The following is a 27,768-nucleotide window of genomic DNA, read 5'->3' as shown; positions in this document are numbered from 1 at the left end:
ATTTGGTGTGTTTCCATCTCCCATGCCACTGTCATCAAAGCGGAAGTGGCATTTGAGCTGCTCTACATATAATATTATTATATAGTCCTTGCTGAATTTTCCCCAATGTGGGACTATTAAAGGATTAAAAGGATTATCTTAAAGGGTACCTGAGTGTTCATCAAAAGTTGAAATATATGCAGGATTTTCTATGACTGGCAGCCTGTTCTATGGGTGTATAAGGCCTCGTTCACATCTGTGTTTGGTAATCTATTCGAGGAGTCCGCATGGGGACCCCCCTGTACGGACTATCAAATGCATTTGCAAGTGGTGTACAGTGAAAGCACTCAGATCCCATAGACTATAATGGAGTCCGTGTGCTTGCCGTGAAATCTACGCAGGGAACATGCGGACAGGAAAGTAGTTCACAATCTACTTTTCTGTCCGCATGACTCGTGTGGGCAGCGCATGGCAAGCACATGGACCCCATTATAGTCTATGGGGTCTGTGTGCTTTCACTGTACACCACTTGCAAATGCATTCAGTATTCCATTCGGGGTCCCCATGCAGACTCCCCAAATGGATTACCAAACGCAGATGTGAACCAAGGGTAAGCCTTCATTCATGATGTCCTCCTACTAATAATCACATTATGACTGCAACACATTATACATTTTTCTCAAGCTGTGAGCCTGTACAATAAGGAGCAGTGTGCCCTCCTCTCCCAACCATTGCTGATAATTAGAAATGAGTGAACAGTGAAATGTTCGAAGTTCGATAGTCAATTCATGTAGCCCCTCAAAACTCGACTGGTCGAATGAATATCGAACCCCATTATAGTCTATGGGGAAAAAATACTCGTTTAGGGGAAAACCAATATTCGACTCAGGAGGGTCACCAAGTCCACTATGACACCTCAGCAAATGATGACAACACCTCGGGAATACAACTGGGACAGCAGGGGGAAGCATGCCTGGGGGCATCTAACATGCCCAAGTCCCTGTATTATGCTACTAATAATGCGGGAGCTGACTTTTCCCCATAGGAAAGCATTGGCCAGTGTTGATTAGCCGAATGCCGTATAGTGTACAGCATTTGGCCAATCAACGCTGGTTCTGAGATGTACAGAGCTCTGTCAACTCTGCTACATCTGAGATCGGACCACAATGGAGACTGCTGTGGAGGATAATAGACTCCACCTCCTCCGGCAGAACCAGCGTTGATTGGCCGAATGCTGTATGCTGTACGGCATTCGGCCAATCAACTCTGGCCAATGATTTCCTATGGGGAAAAGTCAGTTCCCGCATAACGCAAGCTGACAGGGATCCCGACTAGCATATAATGGGCTGCCATGAGATAGAGCCCCAAAGAGCTATTTGAGTAACATTCCTAGCTATCCCTGCCAGTACATCTATCCCTGTCTCACAGTCACATAGTTCACAGTCTCATATGAACCGGATCTGACATCCACTATTCGTCTGTAGTGGAGGTCACCTGATTTCGGCAGCCAATGGCTTTTTCTGATTTTTTTCGATGCCTCCGTTGTCATAGTTCCTGTCCCACCTCCCCTGCGCAGTTATTGGTGCAAAAAAAGCGCCCGCGAAGGTGGGAGGGGAATCAAATTTTTTGTGAATTTGCCACGTGGTGTTCGACTGGAATCGAACATCTCGAACAGCCTGATATCCGATCGAACATGTACTCGGTCGAACACCGTTCGCTCATCTCTACTGATAATGTTTTGCTATTTTGTGAACCCAGCTGTGCCATCTCACCATCTGACAGGTGCCAGTGTCTCAAGATAATCAATAACATTTCCTCAGCACCTGTCAGTGGTTCTTTCTATATTATGGCTCTGGATATATATATATATTCTAGATTCTAGATATTGTAGATGACAATGAGTCACCTTCATTGAAATATATTCCTAGAAATACTGTCGTAAAGTTATTCTGAAATGTTGTGTGCTGCTGCTTTATGGAAGAGACAATAATAATGTATGTTGCCCGATACAGTGTGAAAAAGATGAATGGTCTTATCAATATTGGTAGGTCATTTGGTCATCCTGTCTGTAGGTCAAAGAGTGGAGAATTATCCTAGCCTTACATTCTTGGGACTGATTAGCTATATCATATAGACTATAAAAATCCGCCAGGTGGAACAACCATCTGTTGGGCCAATACAATTGAATAATCCTATATTTTTTACCTGGAAGGCGGTGCCAGCCTCGTCAAGGGACACATAACACTGAAAACACAAAGAGGTGTGTAGGTCTAACTCTAGGTTCACAGTAGCGTTGGGGATTTTCGTTCTTCAGTTCCGCTCATGGACCAGTAAAACAGAAACTCGATCCGCTATAATGCGTCCACATGGTTTCCCAAAAGTCCTGCTCTGCATATTTCAAATGGTCAACCAATGCAGGTGTGACCGAAGCCCAAGTCATACTTCTGCAACACATTCTCCATTCAAATGTTGTCCTTGGCTAGATGGCCAGACCTGCAAGGTGACAGTGCTAACCATCTAGCCACCATGCTGACCATAGTTGTATAGAACTCTTCAGTGGAGCCCCAGTATTAATTTTATGGTAGACTCTAAGCAGTCTGACACAATTACAGTAGCCTATAGGAATGATTAAATTACAGCTATACACATCTCAATAAATAAGAATATCATCAAAAAGTTCTGGACTGTTGCTCAGTGGTCAAAGGTGTTTTCAGATGAAAGTGAATTTTGCATTTCATTTGGAAATTGCGGTCCCAGAGTCTGGAAGAAGAGTGGAGAGGCCGCTGTACACAATCCAAGCTGCTTGAGGTCTAGTGTGAAGTTTCCATATCAGTGATGGTTTGGGGAGCCATGTCATCTGCTGCTGTAGGTCCACTGTGTTTTATCAAGACCAAAGTCAGCGCAGCCGTCTACCAGGAAATTCTAGAGCACTTCAACCCTCCCTCTGCCCACAAGCTTTTTGGAGATGGAATTTTCATTTTCCAACAGGACTTGGCACTTGCCCACACTGCCAAAAGTACCAAGACCTGGTTTAAAGAGGACTTTCATGTCCTCAGGCACATGTGGTTTTAAATACCGCTAGAAAGCTAACGGTGTGCTGAATTCCCGTTATGTGCCCTGGGGGAAGAGATATCGGTGCTGTTATCAATAACTCTTCACCGTCAGAAGGCCGTCCCTGACAGTCTAACTGGGAATGCCATGACGCTGAGCGGTGAGGAACGTCACCCCCCCAGTACTAGTCTATGATCGAGTACTGTTAGGAGAGGGTGTGTGTTCCTCACCACTCAGCGTCATGCCTGTGCGGTAAGGAACGCCCCCTCACAGTATAGCGCTATGAATGATACTGAAACCCCCCTAAAGCCCTTTTAGCTCATTTATATAAAAATAAAATGCTGATTTTCATGAAAATGATGCTACAATGTAGAATAAGAGAGTATAATAAGAAAGACATTATTAGAAAGGTTATAAACCGCTCTACAAGGTTCTGTCATTAGTTTGATTTTGGTTTTCCTGCTGGCAGACTCCCTTTAAAAACATCTGGTCTAAAGTCGCATTGTCTATAGTTAGATAGTATTAGTAAATTTGCAGTGTTGAGGTAGAGGATTGTATCTGTAGATGTCATTGCAGCCCTCGCTCACTTCTATTAGATATTCTTCTTATATAACTATTAGCAATTGATGCAATAAAAGTACAAACAGCCAAACATTAAACCCGCCTGTGACCAAGCTAGTCGGAATACCAATGAACAGAATATGGCAGGACTTGTATACAGCACTCGGTACAAAGCATCTGACAACTCTCCAGAGTTCGTTTTATCGGAAACCTCCAGGCTGCCCTGCAGCTTTCTACAACTACAAGCAAAAAGGGCTGATGCCTGTAAATTGCAGAGGACAGCCTGTACCCAAGATCTGACAATAGAGATCTCCTTGCTCTTGTCACTTTGTATGTACTTTGCATCTGCCTGGCTGGGAAAACAGTGAATATCAGTCGAAAGGAATTATCATGTATGGCGTTTTAGTGCTGCAAAATGTGTCATTCCTTTTCTACTTTCTGCAATATTAAAGCCTAATTATATAACAATTATGTAATATAGCAATCTAATGTCCAGCCAATAACTAGTAGAAATACCAGGGATGTGAGGGATAACGTATCACACTTCAAGTTCATTTTATACATTAAGGATTGAGACCTGCAAATACAGCAATAGGTCTTGTGTTCATTTATTTATATAGTACCTGGTATTTATTCAGTGGCAACATATTTCAGAGTCCTGCATAAAAATGTACCAACCTGTATGTATTGGTACCTGTTTCATTCAGACTCTTTATTAGGTGACTTTTTAACATAAGCAGCCATGTGTATATAAGGAAAAACACTATTTGTGAACATGATATGGCTTCTATGTTCCTCTCTAGATTCTCTGCCTATATACTGTGTATATTCTGCATGCCATATACTGCACACAGTACATAGAGGAGACTCTGCTCAATAACTCTGCTTCACTCAGAAACAGTCCCAGAATGATGCAGGACATATATAGAGAATTACTGTCATGTGCTGACGTGAATATAGTACTAGCGTTATCATAGAAAGTTCTTATTTACCTACAAAATCAGATTTTGTCATTATGCTAGTTGTGTTTTTCACGGCTATTTTGCTGATTAGTTATATTCTAATGGCTCATTTACATGTTTGTATCTGGGTCTATGTATGGGATCATGTGCCCAGGGCAAAACTAGGGATAGGTCCTATACTTGCCTGTTTGTTTTGCATCCTGAGCTCACTGATGCAAATGAATGGTGTCCATGGAGGCACAGGTGGCACAGACATGCACATGTTAATCTAAGCCCTGGTTCACATCTCCATCGGTAATCCATTTGGGGAGTCCGCATGGGCACCCCCTCCCCAAATGAACTACAGAACGCATTGGCAAGCAGTGTGCAGTGAAAGCACATGGACCCTATAGACTAGAATGGGGTTATAGTACTCCCCCAACCTGATTATCGACGCAGATGTGAACCAGGCCTTAGTTTCTGTTTCTGTCTCTCTCAGCTTCTGCTCACTCCTCCCTCCCTTCTCCCTAGACTCCTGTAGACATGTATAATGTAATAGATGTGTGCTGCAATCTGACGTGAGATGCATATAGCAGATATTTCAGAGTGAAAGTCAGTTAGGCATAGGGAGAACAAGCATAGAAAGAGTTGGTTAAGAGGAGAAAGAAGCATTTTTCTATGATGAGCTATATTACAAAGTTTTTGCGTATATTTGCTTGTACAATTCATTTATTAAGTTGGTTGAAACAAACATGACTATTTATATGATGGAGAAAGTGGAGTGGCAGAGCTGGATCTCTGATGGAAATAACCTAACCTATGCCAGTGCTCAAAGTGCTTCTTTATTTTTCCATCTGCACTTATGTTATAGGAGGTAAGTCTAAGACCAGGTATAGAGTTGAAGAGTTTTTCTACAGGGAAACTCAATGGAATCCATAATGTAAAGGTGTCATTGCTTTTGGGCTGGTGGCTGGAGAATCATGTAAAGGTTCATACTGTTCATGATGAGAAGTAGGATGGGGCCAAATTGAGCTAAAACTCTCCTCTCCACCCATGAATAATGAAAGGGGCTATTTACTTTCTAATATTGATGCCTATCTTTAGTATGGGTCATTAATATTAGATTTGCAGGGGGCCTGGCTGTCTGACGAGAACCCCGCAAATTGGCTGGTAAGGGACAGTATGGGTCCTAGTAATCTTTACATGCCGGGAGTCGCACTGCTTACTTACCATACGCTTAGATATATTTTTATTTCATACCACTGCCTATGTCTTTTGCAGCTCAATTTAGCTTCATGTTATTTTAGTTACATATTTGTTACATGTTTTTTAATATATATTTTGTGCCATATACAAGGAAAATTGCATTGCCCAGAATACATAAATAATAATATATATGTACTACATTGCACATCTGGGATTTCTATCCAAGCGAATGATTTACCTATTCCAGTCACTTCACAGGTGTCTGTGGGAAAGAATTAAGTTATAAGGAGAGACATGAATGCTACAGACCTGTCGTGCTGTTTTCGGTATTACACAAGGGATCATTGCTTTTGGTTGGAACAATCTGCTGGGGACAGCAGGGTTACTTCACCCACTCATTGGAAAGTTCCCTCCAGAAAAGTAGACTCAGAAACACGAAGCTTTGCTATTCCCTACTGAATGTCACTTCATCAGTCTGATACATACTGAATTACTTATGTTACCCAGGGGGAAGAAAATTTCCTGAGTTTACAGACGATACGTACAGAATACTGTTACACTGTAGATATACCAGGGCTTAGCTTAAACCACCACGTCTAAGGTATATCCGCCATATTGTTATAGGAATATATCAAACAGATTTCTTATTTAGTTGTTAGTTTTTCATTTTAGTTTTACATTCTTATTTTAAATTTTGGCTTGGCATTCATGAGATCCTTGTGCACCTTTTACAGCCATGTCAATTTACCTGGTTTTACCAGAAAGGAAGTCTATTTTTATAAGAATGAATACCGGGGGCAGGTTTGTCATTTCAGGGACCCCAAACAAAATAAAGTCTACACCCCCCCCCCCATCCCAATCAAACTTTCTAGGCCATGCCCTCTTTGTATCAGAATTGCTCACTAGAGATGAGCGAACAGTGTTCGATCGAGTACATGTTCGATCGGACATCACGCTGTTTGCAATGTTTGATTCGATACGAACACCGCGTTGCAAGTGCACTTAAAGTTCAATTCCCCTCCCACCTTCCCTGGCGCTTTTTCTGCACCAATAACAGCGCAGGGGAGGTGGGACAGGAACTATGACAACGGAGGCCATGAAAAAACTAGGAAAAAGCCATTGGCTGCTGAGGACATGTGACCTCTGATTCAAACGAACAGGCGGCATCATCTCTGATTCATTTGCGGCTTGCACTTAGTTAGAGACAGACATCTGCTGAGGGCTAGTTAGGTTTTAAATTCTGCTAGGCAGGAATAGCAAAGAAGAAGAACCACAACAGCTGTGGGAGAAGCTCAAATAAGCTTGGCACAGTGTCTACCCACAAACGCTAAAGTGGGATTCACAGCAATTAAGCCAGGCTGTATCTGCGCAACCCAGCTTTCCGCGGTGGGGATTAAGCTAAGTGGGATACACTGAAATTGTGTGCCTATATATGCTTAATCCAGGTTGTCACGGTGTGTACCCACAAAAAATCAGTGGGATATCCTACTAATATTATAAATGTGAAAGTTTGTGTGTTTGGATGTTTGTTCCTCAATCACGCTAAAACGGCTGGACGGATTTCCCTAAAATTTTCCAGAAACATTCCTTGCGATTGAAACCTAGGCTACTTTTCGTGCCGCTAAACAACATGGCTCCTTAGCAGGACAGTCCCAAAAGTAGGACTCCTAGCCCCACACACACACTTCCTTGCATTTCAGGCCCCAAAATACCTCCACACTCCATATTGTTGCCTCTACGGTAGCCCTAACCCCACTCCATCACATTTACATGTATTTCCACACCTTACACACTCACATAACCCCAAAAACAAAGGTCCCACTCTGCCACCGCCATCTTCTCTCATCAGCCGCGTGCCACCGCCATCTTCTCTTATCAGCTGCGCGCCACCGCTTGGCCACTCACACCAACTGCACTTCACTGATTCACTGATGACGCCACACGCACAGTTCCCGCGCAAAGCCCTCACACAGTCTGGCCCGCATAGCACACATCAGACCGCAGAGCGCACACACAGTCTGGCCCGCACCGCCACTCAGCCCCGACCCGGCAACTTTCCATTTCAAGTTTACCATCTACCACCTGACTTCTCAAATGCTCTGACAGTTTCACACGTCTGTCTCCACCCAATTCTCCAAACACCGCAGACGACGTCGCGGGTAAAAGCTAGTACATTCTAATTCTCAGGCTACAGTGTTGGCCAAAAGTATTGGCACCCCTGCAATTCTGTCAGGTAATACTCATTTTCTTCCAGAAAATGATTGCAATCACAAATTCTTTGGTATTATTATCTTCATTTAATTTGTCTTCAATGGAAAACCACCAAAAGAATTGTCAAAAAGCCAAATTGGATATAATTCCACAGCAAACATAAAAAAAGGGGGTGGACATAAGTATTGGCACTGTTTGAAAAATCATGTGATGCTTCTCTAATTTGTGTAATTAACAACACCTGTTACTTACCTGAGGCACCTAACAGGTGGTGGCAATAACTAAATCACACTTTCAGCCAGTGGAAATGGATTAAAGTTAACTCAACCTCTGTCCTGTGTCCTTGTGTGTACCACATTGAGCATGGAGAAAAGAAAGAAGACCAAAGAACTGTCTGAGGACTTGAGAAGCAAAATTGTGAGGAAGCATGAGCAATCTCAAGGCTACAAGTCCATCTCCAAAGACCTGAATGTTCCTGTGTCTACTGTGCGCAGTGTCATCAAGAAGTTTAAAGCCCATGGCACTGTGGCTAACCTCCCTAGATGTGGACGGAAAAGAAAAATTGATGAGAGATTTCAACGCAAGATTGTGCGGATGGTGGATAAAGAACCTCGACTAACATCCAAACAAGTTCAAGCTGCCCTGCAGTCCGAGGGTACAACAGTGTCACCCTGTACTATCCGTCAGCGTCTGAATGAAAAGGGACTGTATGGTAGGATACCCAGGAAGACCCCACTTCTTACCCAGAGACATAAAAAAGCCAGGCTGGAGTTTGCCAAAACTTACCTGAGAAAGCCAAAAATGTTGGCGGAGGTTCCCTGATGTTTTGGGGTTGTTTTGCTGCCTCTGGCCCTGGACTGCTTGACCGTGTGCATGGTATTATGAAGTCTGAAGACTACCAACAAATTTTGTAGCATAATGTAGGGCCCAGTGTGAGAAAGCTGGGTCTCCCTCAGAGGTCATGGGTCTTCCAGCAGGACAATGACCCAAAACACACTTCAAAAAGCACTAGAAAATGGTTTGAGAGAAAGCACTGGAGACTTGTAAAGTGGCCAGCAATGAGTCCAGACCTGAATCCCATAGAACACCTGTGGAGAGATCTCTTGATGGCAGTTTGGAGAAGGCAGCCTTCACATCTCAGGGACCTGGAGCAGTTTGCCAAAAAAGAATGGTCTAAAATTCCAGCAGAGCATTGTAATAAACTCATTGATGGTTACCGGAAGTGGTTGTTTGCAGTTATTTTGTCTAAAGGTTGTGCTACCAAGTATTAGGCTGAGGGTGCCGATACTTTTGTCCGGCCCATTTTTGGAGTTTTGTGTAAAATCATCAATAATTTGACTTTTTTTTTCATTCTCTTTTGTGTTTTTTCATTGCAAGCAAAATAAATGAAGATATTAATACCAAAGAGTTTGTGCTTGCAATCATTTTCTGGAAGACAATGAGTATTATCTGACAGAATTGCAGGGGTGCCAATACTTTTGGCCAACACTGTATGATATTGGCCTTCATTGGAGCTGAGCCATAGCTATGGGTTCCAGTTTTTTGTATTGATGATTTAGCCTTGTGAGGTTTGCTAACACGTACCGTAAAAGGGTTAGGTGTAAAAGGAGCGTGGCCTAAATAATCACCATTTATTGTGATTGAGGTAAAATGCCCAATTAATCGCAATTTTGATTCAGGTCATAATCACCCAACCGTTTTCAGTGGGGGTCTGGGACCTCTGTTGGTCATCTGCTTGAAGGGTCTGCAGTGCTTGTGCGAAAGCTGTCACCCTTTCACTACTTCCATTGCGTACCATTTGTTTCATGGCGGCCATGCAATGTAATTTCAGCCTTGTCACATTCCGTTCTATGGAATGAGGTTATAATTACTTTGTATAAAGCGACCAGCATGGATGGAAATAGAGAATTTATCACAGCGTTATGTGAGCATTGCAGCCCCTGCATATACCTTAACAGAGCTAGTCCCAGGTGCTGGACCCCACTCATCTTTTATTGAGGAACTATATTCTTAAATCAATAATGGTGCCACAATAAATAATGCCGCAAAACGCATTACAGAAAATATAAAGGATTGCAGAGCCTATGCAGAGGGTGAACTTGAACATTTGTCCACCTAGATTACTTATAAAGTACCGTATATGGAGTGTAATTCCTTCAATACTCCATACACATCAACATGCAATCTGCTCAGCATTGAGGCACGTGGATTTTATCTAAATGCTGCCTTAACTTTGTGCCATGCCTGGCAGACTTAACAATGTGACATTTCCAAAGGTTAGGTTGCTGTTATCTGCTATACACAAATCTGTCAGGAACCTGAATGGTGTGAATGTTTGTGGTTATTTATTATGGCTCCTGTTGGTGCACCAGACTTTCCAGGGGCTTGTTTGTGATGTCGGCTTATGTCAAGGTAAAAATGGAAAATAAATGGCAATATAAATGATAATGACACGATCATTATTACTGTGTAAGCATATGGAGCACAGAGGCAGCTGCTTCCCTTGGCTGGATTTATATCTTTAGCCGTTTACTATGCGTAAAATGTACACAACATAATGTATATATATATAAAAGAGCGCATACAACTCCATATGTGCTTCACTGAATTGTGATGAATGTCTAGTTTTTGCTACCAGTTTGCAAGATTTTCTAGAACATTGTTTGCCAACTTCATTAAACCAAAGGTAATGATTACAGATGAGCGAACAGTAAAATGTTCGAGATTCGATATTCGTTTCGAGTAGCCCCTCAATATTCGACTACTCGAATCAAATATCGAACCCTATTATACTCTATGGGGGGAAAATGCTCGTTTCAGGGGTAGGCAACATTCAATCAAATTATACTTACCAAGTCCACGAGTGAGGGTTGGGCTGGATCCTCCGAGAAGTCTTCTCCATACAGCGTCCCCGCAGCATCTTCCGGCTCTGAATTCACTCTGCCAGGCATCGGGCCTGGACAGAGCCGACTGCGCATGCCCGCACTACAAGCGGACATGCGCAGTCGGCTCTGTCCAGGCCCGATGCCTGGCAGAGTGAATTCAGAGCCGGAAGACGCCGCGGGGAAGCTGCACGGAGAAGATTTCTAAAGGTAGGAGAAGAACCAGCGTTGATTGGCCGACTATATAGCATTTGGCCAATCAATGCTGGTTCTGCATCGAACTTTTCCATTCGAATAGTGAGTGGTACTCGATCGAGTGCGAGTATTTCGAATACCATAGTATTCGATTGAATACCTACTCGATCGAATACTACTCACTCATCTCTAGTAATGATCCAGATACAGTCCTATGAAAAAGTTTGGGCACCCTTATTAATCGTAATCATTTTTAGTTCTAAATATTTTGGTGTTTGCAGCAACCATTTCAGTTTGATATATCTAATAACTGATGGACACAGTAATATTTCAGGATTCAAATGAGGTTTATTGTACTAATAGAAAATGTGCAATATGCATTAAACCAAAATTTGACCGGTGCAAAAGTATGGGCACCTCAACAGAAAAGTGACATTAATATTTAGTAGATCCTCCTTTTGCAAAGATAACAGCCTCTAGTCGCTTCCTGTAGCTTTTAATCAGTTCCTGGATCCTGGATAAAGGTATTTTGGACCATTCCTTTTACAAAACAATTCAAGTTCAGGTAAGTTTGATGGTCACCGAGCATGGACAGCCCGCTCTCAAATGATCTGAAAACAAAGATTGTTCAACATAATTGTTCAGGGTAAGGATACAAAACGTTGTCTCAGAGATTTAACCTGTCAGTTTCCACTGTGAGGAACATAGTAAGGAAATGGAAGACCACAGGGACAGTTCTTGTTAAGCCCAGAAGTGGCAGGCCAAGAAAAATATCAGAAAGGCAGAGAAGAAGAATGGTGAGAACAGTCAAGGACAATCCACAGACCACCTCCAAAGAGCTGCAGCATCATCTTGCTGCAGATGGTGTCACTGTGCATCGGTCAACAATACAGCACACTTTGCACAAGGAGAAGCTGTATGGGAGAGTGATGAGAAAGAAGCCGTTTCTGCAAGCACGCCACAAACAGAGTCACCTGAAGTATGCAAAAGCACATTTGGACAAGCCAGCTTCATTTTGGAAGAAGGTCCTGTGGACTGATGAAACAAAGATTGAGTTGTTTTGTCATACAAAAAGGTGTTATGCATGGCATCCAAAAAAAGCAGCATTCCAAGAAAAACACTTGCTACCCACTGTAAAATTTGGTGGAGGTTCCATCATGCTTTGGGGCTGTGTGGCCAATGCCGGCATCGGGAATCTTGTTAAAGTTGAGGATCGCATGGATTCCACTCAGTATCAGCAGATTCTTGAGAATAATGTTCAAGAATCAGTGACGAAGTTGAAGTTACGCCAGGGATGGATATTTCAGCAAGACAATGATCCAAAACACTGCTCCAAATCGACTCAGGCATTCATGCAAAGGAACAATTACAATGTTCTGGAATGGCCATCCCAGTCCCCAGACCTGAATATCATTGAACATCTGTGGGATGATTTGAAGCGGGCTGTCCATGCTCGGCGACCATCAAACTTAACTGAACTTGTATTGTAAAGAGGAATGGTCCAAAATACCTTCATCCAGGATCCAGGAACTGATTAAAAGCTACAGGAAGCGACTAGAGGCTGTTATCTTTGCAAAAGGAGGATCTACTAAATATTAATGTCACTTTTCTGTTGAGGTGCCCATACTTTTGCACCGGTCAAATTTTGGTTTAATGCATATTGCACATTTTCTGTTAGTACAATAAACCCCATTTCAATCCTGAAATATTACTGTGTCCATCAGTTATTAGATATATCAAACTGAAATGGCTGTTGCAAACACCAAAATATTTAGAACTAAAAATTATTAAGATTAATAGGGGTGCCCAAACTTTTTCATAGGACTGTACATAAATACATGTATACATATATACAATTCTACCTTTCAATATTTCAATATTCCTGACTCGCCAGACATGTGAGCGTCAATTTTGGTGCATTCTTGATGCAGAACACAATTTTGGCGTATTTAAAAGGTTATTCCAGTCCCTTTTTATTGATGACTTATCCTTGGATAGGTTACAGTATAAGATCAGTGGGCGGTCTGACACCAAGGACCCCCACTGAGAAGCAGTTCGAAAGACCCAAAGAACTTACCATCTGTTCGCTTGCACACTTTCATTGATTTATAGAGGTTGTGCAATGCAATTACAGTCTATCGGAGTGACTGTAATCACATTGCAAGACCACCATATATCACATGGCATGTGATGTAAACACAGAAGGGGTCTCAGCGCTCGCACAAGCACTACCTCTCTATCATACAGCTGATCAATGGAGAGGTCATTAATAAAAAAGAACTGGAATAACTATTTAAATGCGTCTAAAATCCACCGAAATTACACATTACTGTAATATGGCTGTGTGCATAAGGCTTTATTTTGCAAAAAATGTGTATAGTGAGGGTTTCCTAACATGTGGCATATTTTTCATACAATTTCTTCAATTCCATGGGATTTTCACCAGTTCCCTATGGGATAGCTTTCTGCACATCACACATTAGCGAATCCTAATGGAGACTAGCTAAAGACATAAAAGAACCGCACAAGGTGTATTTCATTACAGAGTACAGCTTATTGAACTGTTCATACATTCAGTCCTTTGGATCCATGACTAATAACTATTTTTGTGTTGCTTTTGATGTAGGATCTGGGCATGGAATCAACATCATTAGATGATGTTCTATACCGATATGCAAGTTTCCGAAACTTGGTGGATCCCATTACCCATGACCTGATAATCAGCTTGGCAAGATACGTGCACTGCCCTAAACCGGTATGTACTGACACTTTTACATTTTTGTTATCTTAATTACTTGGCAAAGAACTTGTATCAATGCCGCATGTTGTGCATTTATCTACTCTCATGTTGGATGTTGTTGGGAGAAATAGCAGGTAATCTCTTCAGCCAGCAATCTTCATTCTCGGAGAAGTTCCTACCTTTTCTCTGGAAATGATTACAACAATCTGTATAGCTTTTAGTGATCTTTTTCCTACGCTGTTCGCATTAGACAGTTTTCTGTGAATGGAGCTCTGACTCAACAATAAGTCTAAAATGAGTACTCAACTACTTTTAGTAATGTCTGCTGACCTGGGTCTGCCATCAAGCGAAGGTCCAGGCTGAATGTGCCCTGTATTCATCTATGTGAAGTCATGACCCTAACCCTGCCCAGTCCTGTTCATGTCCCTTCTGATCCTATCCAGTTCATCAGGCTTTGTAGCTACTCCGGATTTGTACAATGTTATGGCTTTATATAGATACATGGAATTCACTATCGATGCACAATAACCTCGAAAGCCTGGAGTGCTGTTCATTTCTTCTAGCAAGTGGAATCCATACAGTCCCCTAGGAAAGTTGCACCCAGCAGCCCCTGAAGAGAGCGCTGCCTTTCCATCTAGAACCTATGGTCTATTTCTAATTGGTTCACAAATAACCTATAACCTTAGTGATTCCAGGAACTGTGTGCGCAGTGGTAGCAACAAGTACAATTCAGTTACCAGAAGACGTGCACAGGTTCTGTATAGACTGAGGATGGACCCTCATTGACATTGAATCAACAGGGTTTTCTGGACTTTTAATATTGAAAACCTATCCTTAGGATCGGTCATTCTTATCAGACTGGGTCTGAAGCTGCTACCAATCGGCCATTCTCAGCAGTAGCCGAAGCTACACAGTGGATGGAGGTAGAAGGAAATGGTTCATCCACTATGTAGTGACCTTGTGGGCTTAATACAAATCAGCACTTGGAATAGTTCTAGTGTCAGCAGCTGCTGAGGAAAGATGTCGCAAATCTGATACTGTGACCTATCCTATAGTTAGATCACAAATACCAAAAGCCTAGAAAAACCTCTTCAGGTTAAGGCCCCAAAAATCACTGTGGGAAAAGCCACGGTGGAAACGCATCACAGTTTTTCCCGCAGCACCTTTCACAAAAAGTCCGCAGAGTTTTTCTCCACATTCTCCAGCAGTGCTATAGACCTAGATGGAAATATAAGCCAGTCCATAGTTGCCATAGTTTATAGACATCATGTACACCAGTAAGCTTGCATAAATAATGATAAACCTGGTGGGACTGGGGGCCATACCCACCACCACACCTCCTTTTAGTAAAGTGGCAAAAGTGACACCAAACACTAAAATTTGGCTTACAAGATATGATAAATCTGCCCTATTATATTTAACTGCTAGTTGACCAAACTCTCCAAAATTCAGCTGACTTTTATGTCATATGTATGCCCAGGTTCATTTCCTTGTAAATTTTCTCTGCTCCGCGCTGTCCACTTGTAGCCAAAGTTTACAACTGGAAACAAATGAAGTTTAAAGGGAAGGAATATCAGTATCAATCTAATGACAGTACCTTGTATGCTGATTGTCATGAAAATGAAGATGCAATGCAAAATAAAAAATGCATTTTTAGAAAGTGTTGAAGCTACCTTACAAGGTACTGCCATTAGTTTGATACTGATTTTCCTGCTGACAGACTCCCTTTAAAGGGCTTGACCAGAATTATAAAAATTATCTCATGAATAAGATACGTGGTAGTACCAGTCACAGGGTAGAAACAAGAGTCGGGCTATTTTTTTGGGAACCCCTTTGAACGTACCGTATTTTTCGGACTAAAAGACACACTTTTTTTCCCCAAAATTTGGGGGGAAAAGAAGGGTGCGTCTTATAGTCTGAATGTGGCGCCTGGCATCCGCTGTAATAGAGAGGCGGAAGCCGGCAAGTGATAGACGCCGGGGCCTGAGACATCGCTGCGCTCCTCTGCCCTGCATGAAGCGAGCAGCGGGAGGAGTGATGCTATTCCGCTCCTCCGTGCCCCCGCCGCTGGCTTCATGCAGGGCAGTGGATCGTAGCGATGTCTCAGGCCCCGGCGTCTATCCCTCCCCGGCATCCGCCTCTCTAGTACAGCGGATGCCGGGTCAGTATCCGTGGCCCCTTCTCCCCCGGGGCCGGTCCCCACCGGCCCCGTACCTGTGAAGTTGCAGGCCGGCTCCTGCGCGGCGATATCGCAGGAGCCGACCTGTTCGGGTGAGAGCCGGGAGCCTAATGAGGCTCCCAGGCCTGTCACTGCTATATATTAGTATTGCGGCTGGGTCTATGACCAGCCGCCGTATTACTAATATACAGAATGTCCCATAGACGGCAATACACTTGTATTGCCGTCTATGGGACTTGCGATCAAGTGACCGCAGGTTCAAGCCCCCGGGGGGGAATAAAATAGTAAAAAAAAAAAAAAAAAAGCTTTAAAAATATGAAATAAATAAAAGTTCTAAATCACCTCCTGTTTTTTTTTTCAATACAAGGTGATCTAAGCAATAGATATCCCCCAAAATGGTATAACTAAAAAGTACAGCTGGCCCCGCAAAAAAAACGCTCCATGCATCCCCGTACAGCTGCAGGGTCACCTGTCAATGTGGCCTTGCAGCTGTTGCAAAACTACAACTCCCATATATTAAATATTTTACCAGTTTTTGCTTCAAAATTTTTTTTCCCTATTTTCCTCCTCTAAAACCTGCGTCTTATAGTCCGAAAAATACGGTATCTCCATGCGGATGGCTGTTAGCCATCATTTAGTCATCATTTTCGATGATTATCTCTATGCCGGGTTACCCTGCGGCTTAAGCCCACCTACTGTTTCAGCAGCTTTTAGATTAAATGAACACTAAAAGTAACATACAGTCTTGTCGAGGTATTGCAGGGAATACAGGTACTAGTTTCTTTCTGACAGATGGCTCGGAGGGAGGAGGATTGCTAACGGGTGGGACATGGCATGTTTGATCTCCTAATGAAGACGAAACAGTGGGGGAGGGCTCCTGCTGCAGCTAGTTGCTTTACAGCCAGAGATGGGTCTGATCTGAGGTTTTCTAGGAGGATGGCGGTGGCAAAATACAAAATTAAAACATTGTACATTTTAATGGAATGATCTTTGCACAAAAGCGATGTCTGAGATGCCGTAGCTAAAAAAAACCCTGACATTTAGAAATCTTGTCAAATAAATGTCTGATAATGAAGATGTAATATAGACCTCAAAATGAGAGCATACGTGTGTATTTGTACCTGGAGCACATTAATGGTGGAGCTGCAGCAGATGTTTCACACCCATGTTATTTTCTCACATATAAATGTGCAGTTTAGATGAGGTTTAAAATATCATTCACGTACTGTAGAGACGAGTAACCTGCGCGGCAGCAGCTGTTTTGGAATTACAAGTAGGAGTGCGCTCTTTTATGTTTGCACCTTACTATACGGTTTTATCCTACTAATATTATAAATGTGAAAGTTTGTGTGTTTGGGTGTTTGGATGTTTGTGAGTTTGGATGTTTGTTCCTCAATCACGCTAAAACGCCTGGACGGATTTGCGTGCAATTTTCCACAAACATAGTTTTCCCTTAGGATTGAGTCACAGGCTACTTTTGGTGCCACTAAACAACATGGCTTCCTAGCAGGAGACTCACAAAAGCAGGACTCCTAGCCCCAGCTATAGACTCACACACACTGCCTGGCATTTCCTGCCTCAACCTGCCTGCACACTCCTTACTGTCACCTCAGGAGTAGCCCTCACTCTACTCACTCACATTTACATATAGATTTCCACTATATAACACAACACAATACAACACATCACATTGTCTGACACAATACAACACATCACATTGTCTGTATCACAACATACACAATACAACACATCACATTGTCTGACACAATACAACACATCACATTGTCTGTATCACGACATACACAATACAACACATCACAGTGTCTGACACAATACAACACATCACAGTGTCTGACACAATACAACACATCACATTGTCTGTATCACGACATACACAATACAACACATCACATTGTCTGACAATACAACACATCACATTGTCTGACACAATACAACACATCACATTGTCTGACACAATACAACACATCACATTGTCTGACACAATACAACACATCACATTGTCTGTATCACGACATACACAATACAACACATCACATTGTCTGTATCACGACATACACAATACAACACATCACATTGTCTGACACAATATAACACATCACATTGTCTGTATCACGACATACACAATACACAGGCTACTTTTGGTGCCACTAAACAACATGGCTTCCTAGCAGGAGACTCACAAAAGCAGGACTCCTAGCCCCAGCTATAAACTCACACACACTGCCTGGCATTTCCTGCCTCAACCTGCCTGCACACTCCTTACTGTCACCTCAGGAGTAGCCCTCACTCTATTCACTCACACAACACATCACATTGTCTGTATCACTACATACACAACACATCACATTGTCTGTATCACTACATACACACTCACACACACTGCCTGGCATTTCCTGCCTCAACCTGCCTGCACACTCCTTACTGTCACCTCAGGAGTAGCCCTCACTCTACTCACTCACATTTACATATAGCTTTCCACTATACAACACATCACATTGTCTGACACAATACAACACATCACATCACATTGTCTGACACAATACAACACATGACATTGTCTGTATCACGACATACACAATACAACACATCACATTGTCTGTATCACGACATACACAATACAACACATCACATTGTCTGTTTCACGACATACACAATACAACACATCACATTGTCTGACACAATACAACACATCACATTGTCTGACACAATACAACACATCACATTGTCTGTATCACGACATACACAATACAACACATCACATTGTCTGTATCACGACATACACAATACAACACATCACATTGTCTGTATCATGACATACACAATACAACACATCACAGTGTCTGTATCACAACATACACAATACAACACATCACATTGTCTGTATCACGACATACACAATACAACACATCACATTGTCTGTATCACGACATACACAATACAACACATCACATTGTCTGTATCACGACATACACAATACAACACATCACATTGTCTGACACAATACAACACATCACATTGTCTGACACAATACAACACATCACATTGTCTGTATCACGACATACACAATACAACACATCACATTGTCTGTATCACGACATACACAATACAACACATCACATTGTCTGTATCACGACATACACAATACAACACATCACATTGTCTGACACAATACAACACATCACATTGTCTGACACAATACAACACATCACATTGTCTGTATCACGACATACACAATACAACACATCACATTGTCTGTATCACGACATACACAATACAACACATCACATTGTCTGTATCATGACATACACAATACAACACATCACAGTGTCTGTATCACGACATACACAATACAACACATCACATTGTCTGTATCACGACATACACAATACAACACATCACATTGTCTGTATCACGACATACACAATACAACACATCACATCACATTTGCTAGCCCACCAAACTTTTTAAAGCACTTTTACAGTTTCACACGTCTGTGTCCGCCCAATTCTCAAATCACCGCAGACGAAGTCGCGGGTAAAAGCTAGTGATACATAAATACACGGGGGATTTCTCCAAGTTTCAATGAAATGTTACTGTCATTTTTATCCTTTGGTATAAAGACATTACAATCATAGCTTTGGCTTGTAGGCAATGCTTATCTATGGCATCTTCTTGGAGCCACTTTCAAGACTATAATAGTGCATTGTAGAACCAGCCTGTACCTATTAAGATGTTACTATTGGTTCTTTAAAGAGGATCTTTCATGTCCTCTAACATAGGGCAAGTTATACACCATTATCCAACTGCATTGAATTCAGTGCACTTTTTTTGTTTGCATTTTCCCCCCATTGCAGAGATATCGGTGTTACCGTATTAGTTACTCACATCACTGTACTGCTTTTTTAACACATTGATGGGCCCAGCATAAAGATTTCATAAGTGGGCCCTCCCATCACCACCCCTTAGATTATAATGCCCCGTCAGTGGACCTCATACAGTATGACGCCTCCTTAGTGGTCCAATACAGTTTAATGGCCTTCAGTGGCCCACCACACTATCAAATGCCCCTGCAGAGGCATCAGATATTAACAGGTTCCACAGTGGCCCCTCATAAATTAACCTGCCCCACCCCAAAGGCCCATCATAATGTTCCCCTTCACTTTGCCCCCACAATATAATGTCCCTTTTCCAGGTTCCCCCAGCCCCTGTGTCATCTCCCCTTTCCAGCTTGCCCACCCTTCCCCAGTATATTTTCCACTTTCCAGGTTGCCCCCCTCCCCCTCATGTTCACTTTCCAAGTTCCTCTCCCAGTATCATGTTTCCTTTCCAGGTTGCCCAAACCCAACCCAGTATCAATCAAATAAGGGGAAAAAACACTGAATCTTTTCCTTTCCCTGTTCCCCTGTTGTCTTCTGTACAGATACAATGTAAGAGACATCACCACGTCATGGCTCCTGCTCCCAAGCAGTATACTGTACATAGTGGAACAGCCATACGGTTGGCCCTATGAATAAAGTGGTCCTGCTGCCAGGGGTAGGTTACAACTCTGCATCATCTATGGGGAATAAGTCAATACAAATGTATATTCAGGGGGATATTCCCTATCGCCCAAAGGTGATGCTTGGCTGTAAAGCAAAAACTGATGGCACAGATATTTGTGTAACGGAGGAAGCTACAAACAAAAGATCAATTGTGCTAAAACCAGTTTAGAAAGTGACGTCATATGACTAATACTAGTCACTTTCTGATCGATGGGACCCCACAAATCACATCCCTTTCATTCTAGCAGGTGGAGAAGATCTCAGCGGATAGATGACTATGGCCTATATCCTAGCCATATGCTGTCATTTGCAAGTGCTGGAATAGACAATTCTCATAATAACAGAGTAAATTGTGTGAAATACCAAAATTGATATGTAGATGAATTCTGTGAATGTCGGCCGGCAGCTGTCACAAACTCCAGCCACAGTTGTTTATTTGACTTGAGCTTCAATGGGTGATTTACAGGGCAGCTGGACAAATACATGGACTATGAGCCTGTGGATAGCAACTGCGCAACATAGTGCAGAACAGGCTGAGAAGTGGTAGGATGAAAGAATCCAAATAATCCAGGTTTATGAGATGTTTAGCATGTACACAAGGTAATAAAATAAGTGACTGCTAGGACATCTTTGTAATGACTGAAGACCTAAGAAGGGCAGTTTTCCTAATGGCCTCTTTACATAGAATGCAGAACCAATTGGAATGACTGGATTTCTACTTAGATTGATAATAAATTGTGGTCTGATTGTCATCTAAGATCAGCATCCTCCAGGCCTCCAGCTGTTGTGAAACTCCAACTCCCAGAATGTTCACGTCACTTCTTTGGGAGTTTGTGAGAACAGCCGAGTGAGTGTGCATGCTGGGAAATGTAGTTTCACAACAGCTGGAGGCCCAGAGGTTGCTGATCTCTAATCTAATTCACAAGTATAGACAAACGCAACTAAGGTTTAAGGTGCATTCACACGGAGGAAAATGGCGCTGAATTTGGAGCGGAATCCGTCTCAGAATCCACGTGGAAAATAAGCCTCCCATTGACTTCAGTGGGTTCCCTAGCAGAAAAAGGAACCCATTGAAGTCAATGGGAGTCTTTTTTTTCAGCGCTGATTCTGACCGAGATTCCACACCGAATTCAGCGCCATTTTCCTCCATGTGAATGCAACTTATGGTATGTTCATGCAGAGGAATTTGGAACTGATTTTGATGCAGATTCTGTCTCAATATCAGCTCCGAATTTCACCGGAAATCTGCCTCCCATTCTTTTCAATGGGAAGAAGAGTTTTGAGCTTTGAGTCAGCGTCCTACTCATTCTTCAGGAAATTTCTGCCTGAGACGCCCATTAAAATTTCTCTTTCAGGAATTTGGAACTGTTTTTGGAGCAGATTTTCAGAATCAAAATCTGCCTTTAAATTTCCAAAGCAGAAATTTTCTGCCTGACAAATTCAGCATTAAAGTCCTCCATGTGAACCAGTCATGCTATTACACATGGTAAGTTAACCTTCATAGTGCAGGAAGAAAGAATAAGTGAACCCTCATGTTTGACGTCTCCAAAAGCTAATTGGCTAAAGGTGTTTTAATTAAGGAAATTATATTGAACCTGTGAGTTTCAGGCTGGGGCACCACATGGCACAGACGCCGCAGAGGAAAGATTGGTTAGTCTCTGCTCAAGGCAAATAATTTATAGATTACTTAGATCAAAAGACCCTACCCACAAATAGATAGACCCAAAAAAGGAAAGAAATAAAAAGGTCAAATATTCATCAGTAGAGTTTCTTTTGTTATTTGCAGTCCACTTGGATTGCATATACTGTATGATTGATTGATTGATTGATTGATCTTTATTGATCTTTTTCTACAACCAGGGGGTTGTAGCCTTCTGTATAGAGCAGATATCTGACTTATTGTGTATACACTATTGGAAAGGCAACAACTACTCTTTAATGGAAGTCTGACTTGTTTGTGAGCAGCGTTTCATGGCCAGATTTTGTCTATATACCTTTATACCTAAAATGGGATAAACAATATATAGTGTTATTCCTGGTGTCTAACATCCATCTTTTGTTGTGTAACTGCAGATCTGTACTGGGAACTACAACAAAACAAGAATAAAGCTGCAGTAATAATATCTATTGTCTTCAGTCTCTGTATTCTCAAAGGTGGAAAAATAATAACAATCTTTGATAGGGAGATAAAATAATGGCTCAAGCTGTGGTCTGTTTTCTTTAATGCTCAAAGCTATGAACTTCTGAAGAAGCGGAGACATACTGGGCTGTAACTCCCATTCCTCTTTCTTGTGTGGGCTATGTTATTACTTTTATGTCTTCTAATATTATTATAACATTGACCATTATGATTCCTGTAAGGGGCACCTTAACTTCACTTAAAGGTGTTGTCTGGAATAAAAAAGTGGTTTTTAATTAGGCCCGGGGAGGTGAAAAAAAACTACTCACCTGTCCCCGATGCAGTCCGGTCTTGCCACTCTGTTGTTTTCTTCTGGTGAACGTCACTGTCGCACATGATGGCTGAGGCCAATGAGCGGCCTCATTGAAGGACACACAGGACATCAAAATCTGTGATGGCCCCAACTCCTTTCCTCAGGTTGCTGATTGGCCTCAGTTCTTACAAGGAAAACAGGTCCAGGGGAGCCAACATCTGTAACAGAGGAGTGCCAGAATTGATAACTACATTGTGAGCGACAGTTACAACACTGTTTCGAGCTCTACTTTCACAGGTCAACCCTAAACTACTTCACATGGACTGTATTCATCAAGCACTTGGGTGCCCTAAGAACCTGAATATGTCTGGGGATATAATTCGTAAGCTAGACTACTCAGAGCACTGTGACCAAATTCTATCAGCAGCCAGCAACCTACAACCTCTACAGGGCGTGGCCCCATCAGTACAGCTCTTTGCAGATTTGCCTCTGGCCACTCTGGACAGGAGTAGAGCAATGCACTCTGTTACTCCAGCACCAGAAGTTAAATTCTACTTTCAAATACAGGAGTCAGGCGTGCAATGACCTCCAACCCTTATTTTACACAATTCCACCAATTCTACCAAAATTTATACTTTGCCCCTACCGTAGCCCGCTCATGGGAGATTGCCTCCTTACTCCGTTCCCTCCACCTCTCTACTATTACACACTTCCAGGGTACTGCCTTGAATGACCTATAACTAGGGAGGAACTAAACTTAGCTATTGATGCCCTTAAGAAAGGAAAAGCTCCTACACAAGATGGTTTTTCCTCTATATTATAAAAAATTTAGAAGTATCCTTTCGCCTCACTTTCTCCAGATGTTCTATCATGTCCTGCGGGGTGGTAAATTTCCCCAGGGCACGCTCAGCGTGTCCATAACTCATTTTACTTTTAAACTTAGAAATAAAACTATTCTCCTCCATCCTTGCTACCGGATTGAATAACCTAGTACTGTCTCTCAACCAGGCAGGGTTTATTCCAGGTAAGAAAGGCCTTGGATAATTTTAGAAAACTCTCATCGCAAGTCTATCTCTTTATCGGCTTTAGATGTTGAAAAGCCTTCGACAGATTATCTTGGATCTACCTTGCTGGTGTCCTGAGGTGGTGTCATGGGCCAAACTGGTCAATTCTAAAGAACTCTCCATGCTTTTTATTGTAACCCCATTGCCTACTTGAAGCTTGGTTTGCTCTTGCAGTAGAACTGCTATCAATTGCCATCAGTTCTTATCCTGATGATACAGGCATAAGGATTCATGAATATAAAACTAGCCTTTTTGTGGATGACATGTTGCTCACTATTACAAAACCCCTGATCTCGCTCCTGAATCTGATCAATACCCTCTCACAGTTTACTCAACTGTAAGGCCTAAAACACCTCTAAATCAGAAATATTACATTGCAATAAACTACCTCAAAATGAATAGCCTTAAACTTTGGCTTTCAGACTAGACATTAATACCTGCCCTACCTTGGCATAACTTTTTGCAATTCCCTAGTGCTTATGTCAAATGGAACAATGCTACGTACCAGAAAACTCTTGAAGGATCTTGTTATGTAGTATTGCCCCACCCTCTCCTGGTTTGGTAGAAATTACACAAAATGGTTACCTTACCTTGCATTCTCTATTATTTCTGTATCCGCCAAACTCCAGTGACCTCTTCTTCCCTAACCACCTTCCAGAGCAAAATCTTCAATTTCATATGGGCCTATAGATACCCATTTATTTGCAGACGTATTATGCATTAGCATAAGAGATTGGAAGGAATGTCAGATCCTCACCTTTATAAATATTATGTTGCTGCTAAGCTAAACTCTGTGTCATCTGTTATGAGACGGACTGCCCACAATGGTTCATCCTGGAGTCGACACTAGTTCCTCTGACTTCATTACAGGCTTTACTTTGAACCCTGCAGTTGGCATCTCATCCAATCCTAGCGACTGCTAAAGGTAACCAGGTATATGTTGCACCTGTGGCAGAGGGCCCGTTTTATAATCTCCTCTTCCTCCCTGTCCTTTCCGCCGAGATGTTCATTTGGTGGAAGCACATCAGGTTTAGTCTCCTTAACGATTTCCTCTGTGACTGGTGGGTCTTCACCAAAGTACGCATTCCCTGCCTCCCTCAGAGTCTTTTAGGGCTTATCAGATCTTTCCTATGTTCTCTTACTCCATGTAATCTAGAGATTTCCTCCATCAGCTTCGAGAGACTCTATCGGACGGCTGATAGAGGTTCTTGTTTCTGCATTTACACTATACTAAACGCTCCGTCCCCCTGAGATCAAATTGGACTTTATAACGGCCTTGAAACAGGACCTGGAGACCACCCTGACTCCTGCTCAATGGACTGATTGTTGGACATTTAGTAGCAGATGGCAAGTCACCCTTATGGAGCCTAAATATTCTTCACTACATAGTTTCTGCCCTATGGTCTCACTCCTTTGTTCTTGAGATTGTGATGCTCTAGACGATACTCTTAATATTTGGTGGACTTGCCATCTGGCCCATCACTTCTGGATATATATTCGTAGCATGGTGCAATGACTTCAATGTCTACCCCAGTTTTTCTACTTGCTCTTAAGCCTTCTATTCTCAGATATGCCCAATATAAATTACTCCAGTACATACTAATGGTTGCACAAGTCCATTTTGCTTTCAACTGGAAATGGCCACATCTTTCATTGAGGGATGTCATTCGACTTGACATGATCTTGCTCCGCAAACAGATTAATGCTTTCATTTCTGATACCCACTCACTTTTTGACAGGGTTTGGGCACCCCAGATTAATAGGCCCTTCATCCCAGACCTTCAGTTATAGTTTGTTGCTTGGACTAAGTGTTTTGTCCATACCACTCCCTTAGGCAGGACCTTCCTTCTCCCTTGCCCTTCAATTTATGCACTATAGCGCTGTCCATCTCTCCTTCAACCCCACTGCATTTGTTATGCTTTGTTCACACTTGCACCCCTGTCCAGTGTTTGCCATACTGCCAGGTTTTCGTCCTCATCCCTGGCGAAACTGGACAGGGGACGGAAACCCGGCAATCAACTTTAAAACAGTCAGCTCTGTAAAGGTGACCGCCAGTGTCTGCCTGCTGCCTGTCCGTGGGGAAACCGTTTTTTTTTAGCCGGCCACAAAGTCCTACATGTCCGACTTTGTGTCCGGCTAAAAGAAAAACGGTTTCACCTTGGACAGGCCATAGGCGGACACCAGCGGTCACCTTTACAAACCCATTCAAGTTAATGTGATGGTGAAAGGTCCTCTTTAAAGTTGACCGCCGGGTTTCTGCCCCCTGTCCAGTTTTGCTGCGGCTAAGGACGGAAACCTGGCGGAATGAACACACGAGACACTGGGTGCAAGTGTGAACGCGCCCTTACTGTTTTTTTATATCTCTTTATCCTTCTTATTTTACAGGACTTGTGACTGTAGATAAAGTCATTATTTTATTGTATTAGTTTCCATTTATTTTGTCTAGTCGATTGTTATTATGGATGTCCTTACATTTGCTCCATTGTTATGTTTTTGATATCATTCAATAAATTCCTATGAAACTAATATATTCATAATGGTGGCACCTATGGAACAATATTACACATAAAATGGAAAAGTACTTTACAAAGCAAACACTTTACCAAATATCTTCCCATTAATAACTGAGCAGTACAGTGACTGGATTACCAAAGCGTTGCCTCCAAGCTCTTCGATTATACACTTTTTATGGGAAAGTGTAACATTCTACAGAAAATAATTTAGCTTTACCGCCACTAATGCGAAGTACAAAGAGAAGTTTGGGGAATTTGCGTTCGCAATCATCCGCTGAGCTGCAATAAACTACAAGCTGCTGTTCCCGAAGCAAAAAAGAGAGGAAAACAACATGAAGAATAATAACCTTAATATTCCATTGTGATCATTTTGGTGTTTTCCCCATTGCCGAGTGGATAGTTAATGATTTGTTTGTTTTTATAGGAATCAAGTCCTTAGAAGTGCAACAAAAATCACGGTAATCAGGAACAAGTAGCGCTGAGGATAATGATTATTCTGGAGAGCAGAATTGCTGTTCATTTCTGTATTCAGTCATTTATCCTAATTTGTAGGCTCCTAATTTCGAGATTTTATCATAGAAATTTGAGGCTCGCCCATATGCTTCTCATTATCTGAACAACCAGATAAGGCAGGAACCAAATCAAGCCTATTATTCTACCTGAAGCACAAATGACCAGACTGGGCTTCACGATATTGCAGGATAAACATAATTATTTTCTGAATTTGGAGAGAAATAAGGCTGAATACCATGAGAAAGATCATAAGCTTTCCATTGAGAAGCCTGAAAACCAGAACACCCAACATTGTGTAGCAGTAACGTTAGGGCTGGGTTCACATGTGCAATTCGGACCATGGAGTCCAGTCTTGCAATACACAGACGACTCATTGATTTAAAGGCGCACTGTGTAATACCTCATTTCCCCTGTGGTGGCACTGTAGGAAAATTGAACACTTGCTGTCTGATTTTCTTGCAGATTACATGGAATAAATAAATCTGCTTTTTCCCACTTTTTTGCATATTATTTGGGGAACATTTGTTTGCCATTTTCTCCTGAATTGGGTCACTGTAACACAGCCAAATAACAAGTTATAGTGACTTCCATATAAGCAGTTCTAGAATTATTTCCTTTTGTTTAGAGACCCACTAAAAGCATTAAAGGGGCTTTCTGACCTATTGATAAAACTGTAGGCAGAAAACCTTTTAAAATAACAAATTCTGCCATTGTTCTAGTCTTTAAATATCCCATCACT

At 42.1% G+C, this 27,768-nt stretch overlaps 1 protein-coding gene across 2 annotated transcripts in view; it reads left to right on the top strand.

The window, feature by feature from the left end:
• Positions 1 to 27,768, top strand: part of LRRC75A (leucine rich repeat containing 75A) — a 259,754-nt gene that overhangs the window by 44,452 nt on the left and 187,534 nt on the right. For both annotated transcript variants that reach the window (XR_012715042.1, XM_075263858.1), the window contains exon 2: positions 13,653 to 13,781. Coding sequence is in view for 1 of the 2 variants with exons in the window: in XM_075263858.1 (XP_075119959.1) it covers positions 13,653 to 13,781 (129 nt within the window). In the remaining variant the exon portion in view is untranslated. The remainder of the gene's footprint in view (positions 1 to 13,652; positions 13,782 to 27,768) is intronic.

Source organism: Leptodactylus fuscus, chromosome 2, assembly GCF_031893055.1.
Source record: "Leptodactylus fuscus isolate aLepFus1 chromosome 2, aLepFus1.hap2, whole genome shotgun sequence".
NCBI classification, from domain to species: Eukaryota; Metazoa; Chordata; class Amphibia; order Anura; family Leptodactylidae; genus Leptodactylus; species Leptodactylus fuscus.
This window is presented reverse-complemented; position numbering and strand designations above follow the sequence as displayed.